The 16,252-nt window shown below is 36.4% G+C and overlaps 1 protein-coding gene across 5 annotated transcripts in view; it reads right to left on the reverse strand.

The window, feature by feature from the left end:
• The window catches only part of LOC150105106 (arginine-hydroxylase NDUFAF5, mitochondrial), a 155,567-nt gene that overhangs the window by 24,811 nt on the left and 114,504 nt on the right, over positions 1-16,252 (reverse strand). For 3 of the 5 annotated variants that reach the window (XM_090395491.1, XM_090395489.1, XM_090395493.1), the window contains one exon: positions 12,459-12,542. The exons of the other annotated variants lie outside the window; for them this stretch is intronic. In XM_090395491.1, the coding sequence (XP_090251617.1) occupies positions 12,459-12,542 (84 nt within the window). The remainder of the gene's footprint in view (positions 1-12,458; positions 12,543-16,252) is intronic. 5 annotated transcript variants of the gene reach the window in all.

A 16,252-nucleotide genomic window follows, 5' to 3' on the forward strand; every position in this document is an offset into this window, starting at 1 on the left:
ATTCACCGGAAATCCCAAAAAAGCAACATATAAAATTTATACAGCTAACTCCTGCTATGCAAACCCAGTTGTAACACATTGAATCACTATAGCAAACTACTAAAACGTCCCAACCAAAGCTCCTTAGGCACAATGATGCGAAGAAAATGTATCCACAGCAAGTATTAATTATTATGTAAAGCTTCCATGGAGTCCAAGGGCTCATTGTGGGAGGGCACTCTATTCCAGAATTCACTGTCTATACATCTACACACAAAAATGCCACTATCTACATGCTGTCTTACGCAGTACCTACTGTCCGCCAAATACATTTTTTGTCTATAAATAGCATATACAAGGGAGATCTGGAAAGTTCTGATAACACCTAGAACAAAAATGGCATTAAAGCAACTGATATAACCACAAGCACATACGAGTAGCAGTTATAAAGGTAACTTGTGTTTTTATATCCTTGTATGTTATTACTTGTGGTTATATTGTTCTGCTCTGGATGTTGATCAGAACTTTCCATCCCCCCCTGCATACTCTGGCCAATTTGTCTGTATACAGGATGAAAAACTTTAGTTCCTAGGAGAGAAAAAAACCCACTTACCTCCATATGAAATTGGATGACTCACCTTCAAATGAAAAAGTCCATATAAAGATTCCTCTGGTCATGACAAGAATCGAACTCATCTTTTCCAATCATACAATGTCCCTTCATTTTTCCAATCCTAGAGGTTTGCTATAGTGAGAGTCAACTGTCTGGCATATCTATTTTCCTATGAATAACTTCATAGCTCCAGCAATAGAAATAGCAATACTGCTGGATCCACTTTGAGATTTATTAGCTTTTTAATTAAATTTCAATTTCATTGAATTTTATTAAAAATTCAATGAAATAATATATACAGGCAGTCCCCAGGTTACAAACAAGATACGTTTCTGAGAACGTCTTTAAGTTGGATTTGTATGTAAGTCGGATCCCTGATAAACAGCACATACTGTAATAATAATAGCTTGTACTGTAATGATAAGTTACAGAAATTATTGAGCTCTTTCTTTTAATTCAAACCAACTCATACAAAAAGTTTACATAGGAGACAGGAGAAATTTTAAAAAAGAATATTAAAGGTTACATCAATGTCTTGCTTACTGGAAGGGAAATTTTTGAGGCAAGAAGATAGGCTAACATTAATCGGAAGATGATGGACCTTGTGCTGGAGAATCAGGATTTGATTCTGTTTCTGGAGGAGGGGAGCTTCCCACTGAAGTCGGTTTCTTGAAAAACGTATCTAGGGTTGTTTGTACAGCTTTTTTCATCATAAATGGGCTTGTAGCAGCTGATGTTCTCATTAACTGCAAAGTTAAACCTTTGTGAACTGCTGAATGTTAGGATCTTGCTCCTCAAGCTGAGCAAATTCTGCTTCAATGAGATGAAAGGCTTCAGCTAATTCTTCTGTTGTAAACTTCCTTGGCTCTAGATCTTCTGGATCTTGTGTTTCTATCAGCTGCTTCTCTATCTCAATAAAGTCTTCATTGGTTAAGTCTTGTGAATGGGACTCTAGTAAGTCAATGACATAATTTTCATTGATGTCCAATTGCAGTGCATAGCCACCATCCACCACAGCTTTTATGGCTTCGGCAATATCTTCTGTGAAGCCACAAAATCATCACAGAATTGACAGCACAGTTTGTTCCACGCCCCTTTAATTGTTGACTGCTTCAGTTCCTCTCAAGAATCAGCAATGTTTTGATGGCATCATGAATGTTATAATTCTTTCAGAACTCTCTCAAGGTCATCACATAATCTTCCATAGCCTTGAATGCTTGTGGGAATATTATGCCATAAGTAATAAGCCTTAAATGCCGAAATAACTCCCTGATCCATTGGCTGTAGTAATGATGTAGTGTTGGGTGGTAAAAATACGACCTGTACATTAGAACGAAGGTTATCTAAAGATGTTGGATGTCCAGGAGAACTGTCCAGCACAAGCAGAATTTTAAAGGGAATTTTCTTTTCCGAACAATAATGCTTCACAGCAGGAATAAAACAGTTCAAGAACCAATCTTTAAATATGGCAAGTGTGACCCACGCCCTTAAATTTGACTTCAAAATAACAGAAAGAGCTGCTTTATTAATGCACTGAATTGCGGGTTTGTTTTTAAATGCGTGAAAGAAAACTAGTTCCAGAATTATTAATTTCATTATTTAATTATTCTTATGGGAGCCCGTTCGTACGGAATGCCATAAGTCGGGTTGTCCGTAACCCAGGGACCGCCTGTACTCAACACATGAAACATTTCAGAGTAATTTTATCTTTTTTTAATATACATACATATATATATATATATATATATATATATATATATTATTAAATTGAGGGTTTACTTGGTTTGATAACATATTAATATTTATTTAATTAATAAAAACCGAGGTTTTGAGTAAAAAGCTTTATTACTACACACGACTAGTTTCGTCTGAGCCCAGACTTCATAAGGTGTAAGCGAAAAGGACATAAAAAATATGAGAGGAAACCATACGAATACTGGATTTCTACACAGCAGAATGTATAAATCAACAGAGGTTAATGTTTAAATGGAAGAAAGAACTCTGGCTGTAACAACATGGCCATGCATGCATGTAAGGTCTCGTGATCTTCAGTATTGAATGGCAGAGCTGTGAGAGTCTGGCAAACTATAGCTCAGGTTGCTATCAATATGGACGGGATCAAGAACGATTTCCTTATATTCTAGAATCTGTCTCTCTAATTCGTCATAAGATCTGTGAATGGTGTTAGTTAAATCCCATATTTGATCCCATATGCGAGAGTAGTGCAAAGATCTTTTTGGAAACCTTGTCCTTTACAAGAGCAATAACTTCGTCAGTAGGGACATAATGTCAAAGCTTGCCATGCTATCCGAGTTGGAAAATTTTAAATCGTTAATCTTGGAAATAAAGTCTGAGTTTTTAATGAAGGAAGATTTTCCTGTGAAGCGTTTCAGAGAGGATACGAGGTATTTTGATAAGTTGTAGGTGTGTGAATCGATGCCCTTAATTATTGGAAAGGACAAGGTTTCAAAAAAGATCTTTGCACTACTATCGCACTGTGTCAAATCAGGATTTTTTAAATTCGAAAACTATTTATAAAGAGAACTCCGTTTAACAATTGGAAGTCCACCATTATCTCCAGTCCTAGCAAACATCTATCTTGAAAACTTCAAAGAAAAGCAATTTCTTCCTCTCCATTAAAACCGAAGATACGCTACACAGATGATGTATTCTTCTTTTGGCCACATGGCCTAGATAACCTCAAAATATTTCAAAATCATTTGAAAGATCAATATTCATCCAAATATTAAATTCACATATGAGCTAGAAGTGGATGGCTCTCTTTCTTTCTTGGATATTCTACTAACCAAGTCAGCTGAAAATATTAAATTCTCCATTTTTAGGAAGCCAGCACATACTGATAGGTACATTCATGCTGACTAAAACCATTTTCCACCACAGAAGTTCGGCATCATCTCAACTCTTGGTCACCGAGCAAGATCCTTGTTGTCAGATGAACAAGAACTTCAAAATACTTTCAAAAACAATGGATACTCTAGGAGTGCTATAAATAGAATACTGTTTACCCATCACCATCAACAACACAATGAAGATACAACGAATTCCAAAGGCTGCATTTCCTTACCATATATTAGCTCTCTATCCCCAGTTTTAAGGAAATACAATATCAAGACTTTTTTCACTACTTTACCAAAACTCTGCTCAATCTTAAGCCGTCTCCTAAGGATACACATAATAATCTCCACAATCCTGGAGATTATGTGTATCCTTAGGATACACATAATAATCTCTGGTGTCTACAGAGTCCTCTGCGATTCCGGCAAACCATACTACAGTCAAATGGACCATAAAAGAGACATTTCCTACAACAGAATTCAGGCCAGCATGTATTATTTTCGGCAAACTCTAATGAAGGCCTATAACATCAAATACGCTGGAATTTAACTAACAACATTCACAGATCTTATAACGAATTAGAGAGACAGATTCTAGAATCTAAGGAAATCGTTCTTGATCCTCTCCATATCAATAGCAACTTGAGCTATACCCGTAAGGATATGTGCTGTGCATTTTGATATACTAAGACAAGTGATGTGTTATATATACAAGTTGCCCCAGTCCTGAAAATAGTTCAGGCACAAACGTGTTTGCTTATACTTGGATATAGGATTAAACCAAGTATATAATTTCTTGATATCTTTAATTCATATTCATTTTCTACTACTGCATTCTGGAACAGTTTCTACTCTGATGTGCTTCACAAGTACAAGACATTGGTCTTCAAATCAAACATGAACAAATTTCTCCTTCTCTACGCATCCATGGTATTAATGTACCATGGATGCGTTGAATAGTCAACCAACCTCTCGTATATGAGATTAACAGAAAAAAGAGCATTACAGTACCCATTTTAACATAACAGGACAGTACCTTTCTCAAATGAAAGATCATTATAGAAAACGTTTCCTTCATGTTAAATTAACATTTGTCCAACTTCTCCTAAAGATTGCATTTTAAGATTGCAAAAAAAAAAATGTTTGCCTAATAACAGAGTTTTTCATTCCGTATACAGCCAAAAAATACTGTTGTTGGTGCTGATGGGTGCCAAAGGCAGTATTGATAAGAGTAGTGGTGTCATCACTACTAATACTCCTTGGCATTACAGTCCATTTAGGACCTGGGCCTGTCTCAGGATAGCTTTCCATTCTTCACGATTCTGTGTCTTGCTCCTCCAGTTCTTTACTCTCATTTTCTTTAAATCATCCTCCACATCGTCAAGCCATCTCCTTTTCGGTTGTCCTCTGGACCTAGATCCACCTGGTCCAGACATGAAGACCTTTTTTACGGCTCTATTATCTCCCATTCACTGAACATGTCCTAGCCATCTCAGTCTTCTCACCTTTATTTCAGTAATAATATCTACTTCATTGAATTTCTCCATTATTTCTTTGTTATTCCTCACTCTGCAAAGTCCATTCTCATTAATTGGGCCAAAGATCTTTCTTAATACTTTTCGTTCCCATATTTGTAATTGGTCTTGATCTCTCTGGATCATTGTCCATGTTTCGCAGCCGTACAAAAGCACAGGTTTGAGGATTACTTTATATAGCTGGATTTTACTTTTTATCGAAATCAAATTCGATTTTAATAGTGGTTGAATACTATAATAAGTTCTATTTGCAGCAGCTATTCTATAGGTAATTTCAACTGACATATCATTACTTTCTGTTATTACTGAACCCAAATATTTGAACTGCTGGACTCGTTCAAAGGTTTCTTCATCTACTGTGAAACTTTGGCTGTTTCCCAATTTTTGTTTATCTCTGTCAACAATTAAGTATTTTGTTTTAGTTTCATTTGTTTGTAGTCCCATTTTCCTTGCCTACTCTCTCATTTGTCTATAACCTTCTCTAAGGCTTCTCTCAGTCCTTGCAATACAGTCCACATCATCCGCAAAAGCCAAAAGCTGTAGACTTCTATTCATAATAGTTCCACCTCTATTTAAATTAAGGGGATATTAAATCCCGCATAGTTTTAAAACCGAATAAGAAACTCAAAGATCGGAATCAGAGAGTTTCTTGCCGAATATAGTAAACTATAAAGTATCGGCGACACTAGCGTTAGCCAATGTAAGTGATCCTAGTACGTAGTACAATACCGGCGCAACTCGTTGCAAAGGAGGAGGAAGTTCAGATCGCTATTCTTAGGTATTTTCCATAATGTAAAAACACATTTCCTAGGAAATATATGCTGTTATTACATTATGGAGGGAGGTCACTACCCAGACCGGTTTCAGCCTTTTTTGAGGCTTCATCAGTGAGTAGCTAGACCTAATACCAAAGTGTATAGCGAAAAGAACTTATGTACTCTGCGAACGAGTTTTCCAAACAGGTGCAACCATTAAGTTACTTAAGTATAAAGAGCTAATAAGCTTCATTTCGGCAATGAAAACATTACTTAAATTAAGGGGATATTAAATCCTGCATAGTTTTAAAACCGAATAAGAAACTCAAAGATCGGAATCAGAGAGTTTCTTGCTGAATATAGTAAACTATAAAGTATCGGCGACACTAGCATTAGCCAATGCAAGTGATCCTAGTACGTAGTACAATACCGGTGCAACTCGTTGCAAAGGAGGAGGAAGTTCAGATCGCTATTCTTAGGTATTTTCCATAATATAAAAACACATTTCCTAGGAAATGTATTGCCGAAATGAAGCTTATTAGCTCTTTATACTTAAGTAACTTAATGGGTTGCACCTGTTTGGAAAACTTGTTCGCAGAGTACATAAGCTCTTTTCGCTATACACTTTGGTATTAGGTCTAGCTACTCACTGATGAAGCCTCAAAAAAGGCTGAAACCGGTCTGGGTAGTGACCTCCCTCCATAATGTAATAACAGCATACATTTCCTAGGAAATGTGTTTTTACATTATGGAAAATACCTAAGAATAGCGATCTGAACTTCCTCCTCCTTTGCAACGAGTTGCGCCGGTATTGTACTACGTACTAGGATCACTTGCATTGGCTAACGCTAGTGTCGCCGATACTTTATAGTTTACTATATTCGGCAAGAAACTCTCTGATTCCAATCTTTGAGTTTCTTATTCGGTTTTAAAACTATGCAGGATTTAATATCCCCTTAATTTAAGTAATGTTTTCATTGCCGAAACGAAGCTTATTAGCTCGTTATACTTAAGTTCCACCTCTGTTTATAATTACATTTCGTATTACCCTTTCAAGGCATAGGTTGAAAAGCACTGTTGATAGTTGATCTCCTTGTCGTAATCCTTTGGTAATCCTGAACTCAGGTGTGAGTTCGCCCTGTATTTGCACTCTACCCATGGTATTTCTGAGTGTCATTTTAACTAATCTTATCAGTTTAGGTGGAATTTGGAATTCCTTCATGACTTTAAATAGCTTATCTCTATCGATGTTATCATAGGCTTGTTTAAAGTCCACAAACAAATGGTACAGATTGATATTGAACTCGTAGCATTTCTCCATTATAGTTCGTACTGTAAAAATCTGGTCTGTTGTTGATCTATCATACCTAAAGCTACATTGGTAGTCGCCCAGCGTTTTTTCTATAAAGGGTTCCAATCTAGTTGCCAGTACCCTTGCAAATATTTTGTAAATTACTGCTAACAGTGATATTCCTCTATAATTTTGGCACAGAGACTTGTCATTTTTCTTATGTATAGGAACGATAATAGCAGTGTACCATTCAGTAGGCATAGATTCAGTTTCCCATACCTCTGAAAAGCACTTATGTATTTTGATTAATAGTGACTGCCCACCGTATTTTAATAGCTCAACTGGTATTCCATCTTCACCAGGTGCTTTATTATTTTCCATTCTCTTTAGGGCTAATTTCCACCTTGTTTAATTCTGGTGCTTCCTCTGTCTCAGCTTTTCCCATACTTGCCAGGAGTTCGTTAAACTCGTCTTCTTCTGGAACGTCATTTTCCAAGCTTGTTTTGTCCTGAAGGAGATCTTCAAAATATTCTGCCCACCTTCTCAAAATGTCCTCCTTTCCACTGAGCAAGTTTCCCTCATGGTCTCTGCAGAAAGTTGTTCTGGGTTGAAATCTGCCTTTAATTTCCTTTATCTTATTATACATTTTCTTAATTTGTCCTGTATTCTTCAAAATCTCAATTTCATTTAGCCTTGACTTTTCCCATTCACATTTCTTTCTTCTACAAATCTTTTTGGCTTGTTTTCGTTTTTCTCTATATTCATTCTCATTTGCTCGAGTTTTTCGTCCAAGCATCTTTGGATGAGCTGTATTTCTGTCTTCAACACATTTTCTACATTCCAAATCATACCATTCATTTCTTTTATCTTTGTTTCTGAATCCCAGGACTTCTTCATCCACTTTAAAAATTTTATTCTTGATCCATTCCCATTTTTCATCTATCATATTATTTATATGTTCATCCTCATTTATTTCTTCTCCCAATCTGTCAATATATTTTTGTCTGATTTTTCCATCTTTTAATTTTTGGATGTCATATCTTGGTGTTCTCTTTCCTCTACCTACTTTATTAATTTTTATCCTTTGTTTATATTTAATTCTTAACAAGTAATGATCCATATCACAATCCGCTCCTCTAAAACTTCTTACATCAATGATAACTGTCGGATTCGTCTATCAATCATCACATGATCTATCTGATTTTCCGTATTTCCATCTGCCGATCTCCAGGTAACTTTATGTAATTTCTTATGTGGAAAACAGGTTGTACATATGATCATATTTTTGCTACTTGCAAAATCAATTAGTCTCATGCCATTTTCATTACTTTCTTCGTGTGCGCTATCTCTTCCAATTGTTGATCGGAAGGTCTCTTCCTTTCCTATTTTGGCATTCATGTCTCCTAGAATCATTTTTACATCATGTTTCGGTGCCTGATCATGTATCTTCTCCAATAATTCATAAAAATTCATCGTGTCTTCTTCACAAGAGTCCTCAGTTGGTGCATGTGCACATATAAGTGAAATATTGAATATCTTAAACTTTATTCTCAGTACACAAAGTCGTTCATTAACTGGTCTAAAATCAAGAACCAACTGTTTCCATTTTTTATTAACCAAAAATGCGGTGCCAAAAGCTTTTTGATCTCCTCCACTGTAAAAAATAGTATGTGTTCTGGTATCAAATATGCCACTTCCTTTCCATCTCACCTCCTGCAATGCTGTTATCTGCACTCTATATCTCTGTAGTTCCTCACACACTCTCTTCAATGTTCCTGTCTGTTCAGGCTCAAGACATTCCAGCTTCCAAACCAATATTCATAATCCTTTTTCTGTTGTCCAAGATGTTCTGTGAAGTACGTCTGGCTAATTTTCCTTTTGACTTTCTTAACAAATGAGATTTTACAGGACAGGGTTGTTCGCCCTGCACCCAACCTTACAAGAAGGAACCAGGCTATACCCCCGGGTACTGGGTACCCATTTTAGTCGCCTTTTACGACATGCATGGGCAACATTGGGACTATTCTTTAACCCTGGTCACCACACAGGTTGTCGTCATCATTATCAAATTCCTGTCATGTACCCTCAAGGGATGTACATGATATGATAGTACTACATGAAAAATTTACATCATTACTAACTTCCTATCTACAATTTTCCTCCAAATCAGTCGCTTGCAAAGAAACTAAAACATTATCAGATCTTATATTTCTATTGTCTAAGGCACTTTGTACAGTATCAATCCACCTATATCTTGGTCTTCCTCTGGGTCGTTTTCCTGCCACCCTTGCAGAGAATACTTGTTTTGCTAATCTTTTCTCGCCCATTCTATTTAAGTGACCATACCACCTGAGATTAGCTCTGCTAACGCATTCCTGGATGCAGACAATGTCAAATTCTTTCATAATATCCATGTTTTCAATATGATATTGCCATTGATACCATCTGTTTACTCCTCTAATCTTTCTCAGGACTCTCATATCTGCGGTCTCTAGTCTTTGGTCAAGTGTTTTACTTCTGACCCAGCTCTCAGATCCATAAGTTAAAACTGGTTTGAATACTGTCTTGTATACAGCTAATTTAGAGATCCGACTAATTTCTCTCTTATTCCAAATGAATTTATTCAATTGACTTCCTACCATACCAGCTTTGTTGATTCTATTGTCTATTTCCATATTTAATTTACCATCTTCACTAAAAATCATGCCTAAGTAGCTGAAATGTTTTACTTGTTCCACAGGTTCGCCATTCGAAACGCAGTTGATATTTTCAACAATTCTGCCTATTTTCATTGTTTTTGTCTTTTTATTGCTGACCTTCATACCATATCTATTACAACAGCAATTGAATTTAGTCAGAGAATCTTGCAGACTTGTAGCGGATTTATTTAGAAGTATAACATCGTCTGCATAAAGCAAAGAGCTGACATTAACATCTCCAATTTTGATATCATGTTTAATTCCACCTTCCTTCATAATGTGATCCATATAGATAATGTACATCCTTGTCTCACACCAGATTTAACATTAAACCATCTTCCTGTACTTCCTTCAATTCTAACTGCTGACTTATAACTCAAATAAAGACAAAGTATTGCTTGATATAATGCCCCATTTACACCATATGACTATATCACCTTGTCATATGCCTTTTCCAGATCGACAAAACTCAAGTATAGATCTTTGTTATATTCCCATGCTTTCTCAACTATTTGTCGTAAAGTGGAGATCTGATCCTGACAGCCTCTATTTGGACTGAATCCAACTTGTTCTTCACCAAGCTTTTCTTGCACAATTCTTCTCAACCGTTTTTCATTTATCTCATTTGCATATATCTTACCTGGAACACTCAGTAATGAAATGCCTCTGTAATTCTCACATTCAGTTTTATTTCCCTTTTTATATATGGGTACTACGAGAACTCTACTGCAATCATCGGGAATTCGTCCCTCTGTCCAGACTTTCTGAACTATGCAGTGCAGCCACTGTAAGACTTTTATACCTCCATACTTCAGCATTTCTGTTTGAATATCATCTACTCCAGCTCGCTTTTCACATTATAGACTATTGATGGCTTTTTCTACTTCAAGTATGGATATGTATTCCTGATTGCAAGCCTGGTCAGTGTTTTTTAATCAGTGTGCTGACATCACTGCTAGTTTCATTCAGCAATTTTTTGAAGTAATTACTCCATACTTCAAGGTTATCTTTTTCTTCAGTTTTCATATCATCTCTAATTCCTCTTAGAGCACTTGTTCCTCCATTTCTGAACTTCTTCAACAACCTCCTGGATATCTTGCCACCTTCTTGATATTTATTTTCTGTGTTCTTACCCGAGTCCTCCCATGACTTTGGTTTAGATAGTTTTACACAGTGTTTAGCTTTCTTACATTTGTCTCTGTATTCTCTAAGAGCACAAGCTCCTTCATTGCCTCTTTAACTTATTTTGTCCACCATGGAGTTCTGATTTTTTCTATCCTTGCAGACAACCTCACCACATGCCTCTCTGGCTGAATCAGTCAGTGTTTTCTTCAAGGATTGCCACTGTACCTCCAAGGTTTGGTTGCTGTTCTCAAACTCTCGTTTTTTTCTTCAATAATTTTTGTGTATTTTAGTCTATAGTTCACATCTGAGAGCTGCTCAACTTTTATTTGCTTTAAAACTTTCTTACATGTTATTCTTTTCAATATGAAATTCAATTTTATCCTGCTCAAGACTAAATGGTGATCACTTCCAATTTCAAATCCTCTATACACTCTAGTGTCCTGCACCAGGGAGAAAACATCACTATCAACAATAACATTGTCAATGAGACTTTTCTTATTCCTAGCCTCTTCTCTCCATGTGAATTTGTGCACATTTTTATGTTGGAACATGGTGTTAGTAATAACCAGTCCATGTCCTGAGCAGAAATCCAACAGATATTTGCCATTATTATTAGCTTTGCTCTTTTCTCCAAATTTTCCCAAAATATTTTTGTATGTCTGACAATCATTTCCCACTCTGCTATTTAGATCCCCAACAAGGACCAACTTTTAATTTTTCATTGTGTAAGGTGCTTTTTCTAAAGCCTCAAAATATTCCTCCACTTCTACCTTAGTAGAACCTTCTGTGGGACATAGGCACAAATAAGTCTCATTGTCCAATTCCCCATAATCATATTTGCCCACATTACTCTACTTGAGACTGACTGTCATTCAAGAAGATTAGCCTCTTATTTTGTGTTGAATACTATGGCTACTCCTTCTTTTCCTTGATTTGCATTGCCTGAATATAACATTTTGTATTTATTGCTCAGAAAGATCTCACCAGTTTTTGTCTTTTTTTGTTTCAGTCTCCCCAATTATGTCGTTCTGGTACTTATCTAATTCCTCAGCTAGCTCCATTTCTTTGCCATTCAGGCTTCTTATGTTGATAGTACCGATCTTTAACTCTGGTGATGTTGAGTTGGGGTGTGTTTTCAGATTTTTTCCAGTAGCTGACTTTTTGCTGTTCGCCCTGTTTCCCTGGCAAAAACAACAGGGGGCCTTGTTTAACCGCGCGATGCCCCAGCCGGCATGAAATGTTTTCATGTTGTACCATCATTTTGTATTTTGGTTTAAGCCAATAAGAATACAATTTGGTCAGCTAAATTCCAAATTGGCAGCCTATCCTCGTTCGTTCAGCATCCAGGTAGATACCACATGATGCACCACGAGAAGGTGAGGATTGGGCATTAGGTCAGAAGCCCTGGTCGGTTCTCTGCATTCCTTTAAAGGCTATGTGGAAGTCTCCGCTCAGTAATATAGCTTTGACCCTTAAGCACCCTGAGTAGTGGTGTTGGAGAATTAAATAGTAGCAGAGATAATGACATGTGCAGTAGAGTAGAGTAGAATGCCCTCTCATGATGAGTCCTTGGAGGTGTCACATAATAATACTTTTCAGTACTTACCTCTGTAAATAGAAGCAGCAGCCAACAAAGATTCACGATGCAAATGAACCTTCCTAAACCATGATGCATTATTTTCTGCCATCCCTGTAAATAATTAATGTTTACTATTAATGATCTGAAACAGGGCTGTGGCCATCAAACTATTTATAAGCCTTTTGTAACTCTCAGCAAGGCTTTTTTTTTTTACATATTCATCTAAACAAAAATGAAGATTCTGATAACTTGGAGTTTATGATTTGAAAATAATAGAATAAAATACAAACGTTTATTTAGTAAACAGATTATCAAATACCATACTCCTCAGAAAAATAAATATTGATTATCTCACTATATAATAAAAAAATTGCATCTTAGACAAAGGATAGATATGATAATGTTTCCTTGATATTCATAATAATTTATAATGTTATCTCTAACACTTCGATTGAAGCATCCCATTTCCAGCACCCCATACAAGCTCATTGTGAATTAAATAAACAATTGCAAAATAACTTGTTATGCATAAAACCTCTGCATAACATGCAACTAGAGCAATATTAATCATCAACATCATCAAATTCCTGCCATGTACCCTCAAGTGATGTACAGGATATGATAGTACTACATGAAAAAAATTACATCATCACTACCTTCCTATCTACAAATTTTCCTCCAAATCAGTCTGTTACTTGTCAAGACTCCAACATTATCAGATTTTATATTTCTATCATCTAAGACATTTTGTACCGTATCAACCCATCTATATCTTGGTCTTCCTCTGGGTCGTTTTGCTGCCAACCTGGCACAGAACACTTGTTTCGCTAATCTTTCTTCGCCCATTCTGTTTAAGTGACCATACCACCTTAGATTAGCACTGCTAACGCATTCCTGGATGCTGACAATGTCAAGTTCTTTCCTAATATCCTCGTTTTTAATATGATATTGCCATTGATGCCATCTGTTCACGCCTATAATCTTGGGTCAAATTTTACTTCTGACCCAGCTCTCAGATCCATAAGTTAAAACTGGTTTGAACACTGTCTTGTATACAGCTAATTTAGTGTTCCGACTAATTTCTCTCTTATTCCATATGAATTTATTCAATTGACTTCCCTCCACACCAGCTTTGCTGATTCTGTTGTCTATTTCCATATTTAATTTACCATCTTCACTAAAATTCGTGCTTAAGTAGCTGAACGTTTTACTTGTTCCACAGGTTCTCCATTCACAACACAGTTGAAATTTTCAATGATTCTGCCTATTTTCATTGTCATTGTCTTTTTATTGCTGACCTTCATACCATATCTATTACAAAAGTTATTCAATTTAGTCAGAGAATCTTGCAGACTTGTAGTGGATTTATTTAGAAGTATAACATCATCCGCATAAAGCAAAGAGCTCACAATAACATCTCCAATTTTGATATTATGTTTAATACCACTTTCCTACGTAAGTAAGGATAATGTACATCCTTGTCTCACCTCAGATTTAACATTAAACCATCTTCCTGTACTTACTTCATTTCATAACTGCAGACTAACACTCAAATAAAGACTAAGTATTGCTTGATATAATGTCCCATTGATACTATATAGCTGTACCGTATTGAATAGCTTCTCTCTTAGCACCTTGCCATATGCCTTTTCCAAATTGACAAAACTTAAATACAGATCTTTGTTATATTCCCATGCTTTCTCTACTATTTGTTGTAAAGTGAAGACCTGATCCTGACAGCCTCTATTTGGCCTGAATCCAACTTGTTCTTCACCAAGCTTTTCTTCCGCAATTCTTCTCAACTGTTTCTCATTTGCATATATCTTACCAGGAACACTCAGTAATGAAATACATCTGCAATTCTCATATTCAGTTTTATTTCCCTTTTTATATATGGGTACTATGAGAGCTCTACTCCAATCATCCCGGAATTCATCCCTCTGTCCAGGCCTTCTGAACTATGCAGTGGAGCCACTGTAAGACTCTTATAGCACCATACTTAAGCATTTCTGGTGGAATATCATCTACTCCAGCTGCCTTTCCACATTTAAGCGTTTGATGGCTTCAAGTATGGATATGTATTCCTGAGTGCATGCCTGGTCAGTGTTTTTTCCCACTGTGCTGTCATCACTGCTTGTTTCATTTAGCAGTTTTTCAAAGTAATTACTCCATACTTCAAGGATATCTTTTTTTCTCCAGTTTTCATGTCACCTTTATCATCTCTAACTCCTTTTACAACACTCTTTCCTCCATTCCTAAGCTTCTTCAACAACCTCCAGAAAAATTTTCCACCTTCTTGATATTTATTTTCTATATTGTTGCCAAAGTCCTCCCATGACTTTGGTTTAGCTAGTTTTACACAGTGTTTAGCATTCTTGCATTTGTCTCTGTATTCTCTAAAAGCACAAGCTGACTTATTTGCCAGGAAAGTTTGATAGGCTTTCTTCTTTTCCTTCACTGCCTCTTTAACTTCCTGTGCCCACCATGGAGTTCTAATTTTTCTATCCTTGCAGACAACCTCACCACATGCCTCTCTGGCTGAATCAATCAATGTTTTCTTCAAGGCTTGCCACTGAATCTCCAAGGTTTGATTCCTGTTCTCAAACTCTTTCATTTTTTCTTCAATAGTCTTTGTGTATTTTAGTCTACAGTTCACATCTGAGACCTGCTCAACTTTTATTCACTTTAAAACTTTGTTACATGTTATTCTTTTCAATATAAAATTCAATTTTATCCTGCTCAAGACTAAATAGTGATCACTTCCAATTTCAAATCCTCTCTATACTCTAGTGTCCTGCACCAGGGAGAAAACACCATTATCAACAATAACATAGTCAATGAGACTTTTCTTATTCCTTGCCTCTTTTCTCCATGTGAATTTGTGCACATTTTTATGTTGGAACATGGCGTTAGTAATAACCAGTCCATGTACTGAGCAGAAATCCAACAGATATTTGCCATTATTATTAGCTTTGCTCTTTTCTCCAAATTTTCCCAAAATATTTTTGTATGTCTGACAATCATTTCCCACTCTGCTATTTAGATTCCCAACAAGGACCAACTTTTCCTTTTTCATTGTGTAAGGTTTTTTTTCTAAAGCCTCAAAAAATTCCTCCACTTCTACCTTAGTAGAACCTTCTGTGAGACCATAGGCACAAATAAGTCTGATTGTCCAGTTCCCAATTCTGATATTTGCCGAAATCACTCTACTTGAGACTGACTGCCATTCAAGAAGATTAGCTTCGTATTTTGTGTTGAATACTATGGCTGCTACTCCTTTTCCTTGATTTGCATTGCCTGAATATAACATTTTGTATTTATTGCTCAGAAAGATCTCACCAGTTTTTGTCTGTTTTTGTTTCAGTCTCCCCAATTATGTCGATCTGGTACTTATCTAATTCCTCAGCTAGCTCCATTTCTTTGCCATTCAGGCTTCTTATGTTGATATAGCGATCTTTATCTCTGATGATGGTGAATTGGGGTGTTTTTTCAGATTTGTTCCAGCAGCAGACTTTTCTTTGTTCGCCCTGGTTCCCTGGCGAAAGTAACGGGGGCCTTGTTTAACCGGGCGACACCCCAGCCGGCATGAAATTTTGTCATATTGTACCATCATTTTTTATATTGCTTTAACCAATAAGAATACAATTTGGTCAGCTAAATCCCAAATTGCCAGCCCATCCTCGTTCATTCAGTATTCAAGTAGATACCCAACAGGGTGCACCACGAGAAGGTGAGGATTGGACATTAGGTCTGAAGCCCTAGTCAGTTCTCTGCATTCCTTTAAAGGCTATGTGGAGGTCTCCTCTCAGTTATACAGCTTT

Source organism: Typopeltis vanoorti, chromosome 7, assembly GCF_054136105.1.
Source record: "Typopeltis vanoorti isolate ZY-2024b chromosome 7, IOZ_Tvanoo_1.0, whole genome shotgun sequence".
Classification (NCBI taxonomy): Eukaryota; Metazoa; Arthropoda; class Arachnida; order Uropygi; family Thelyphonidae; genus Typopeltis; species Typopeltis vanoorti.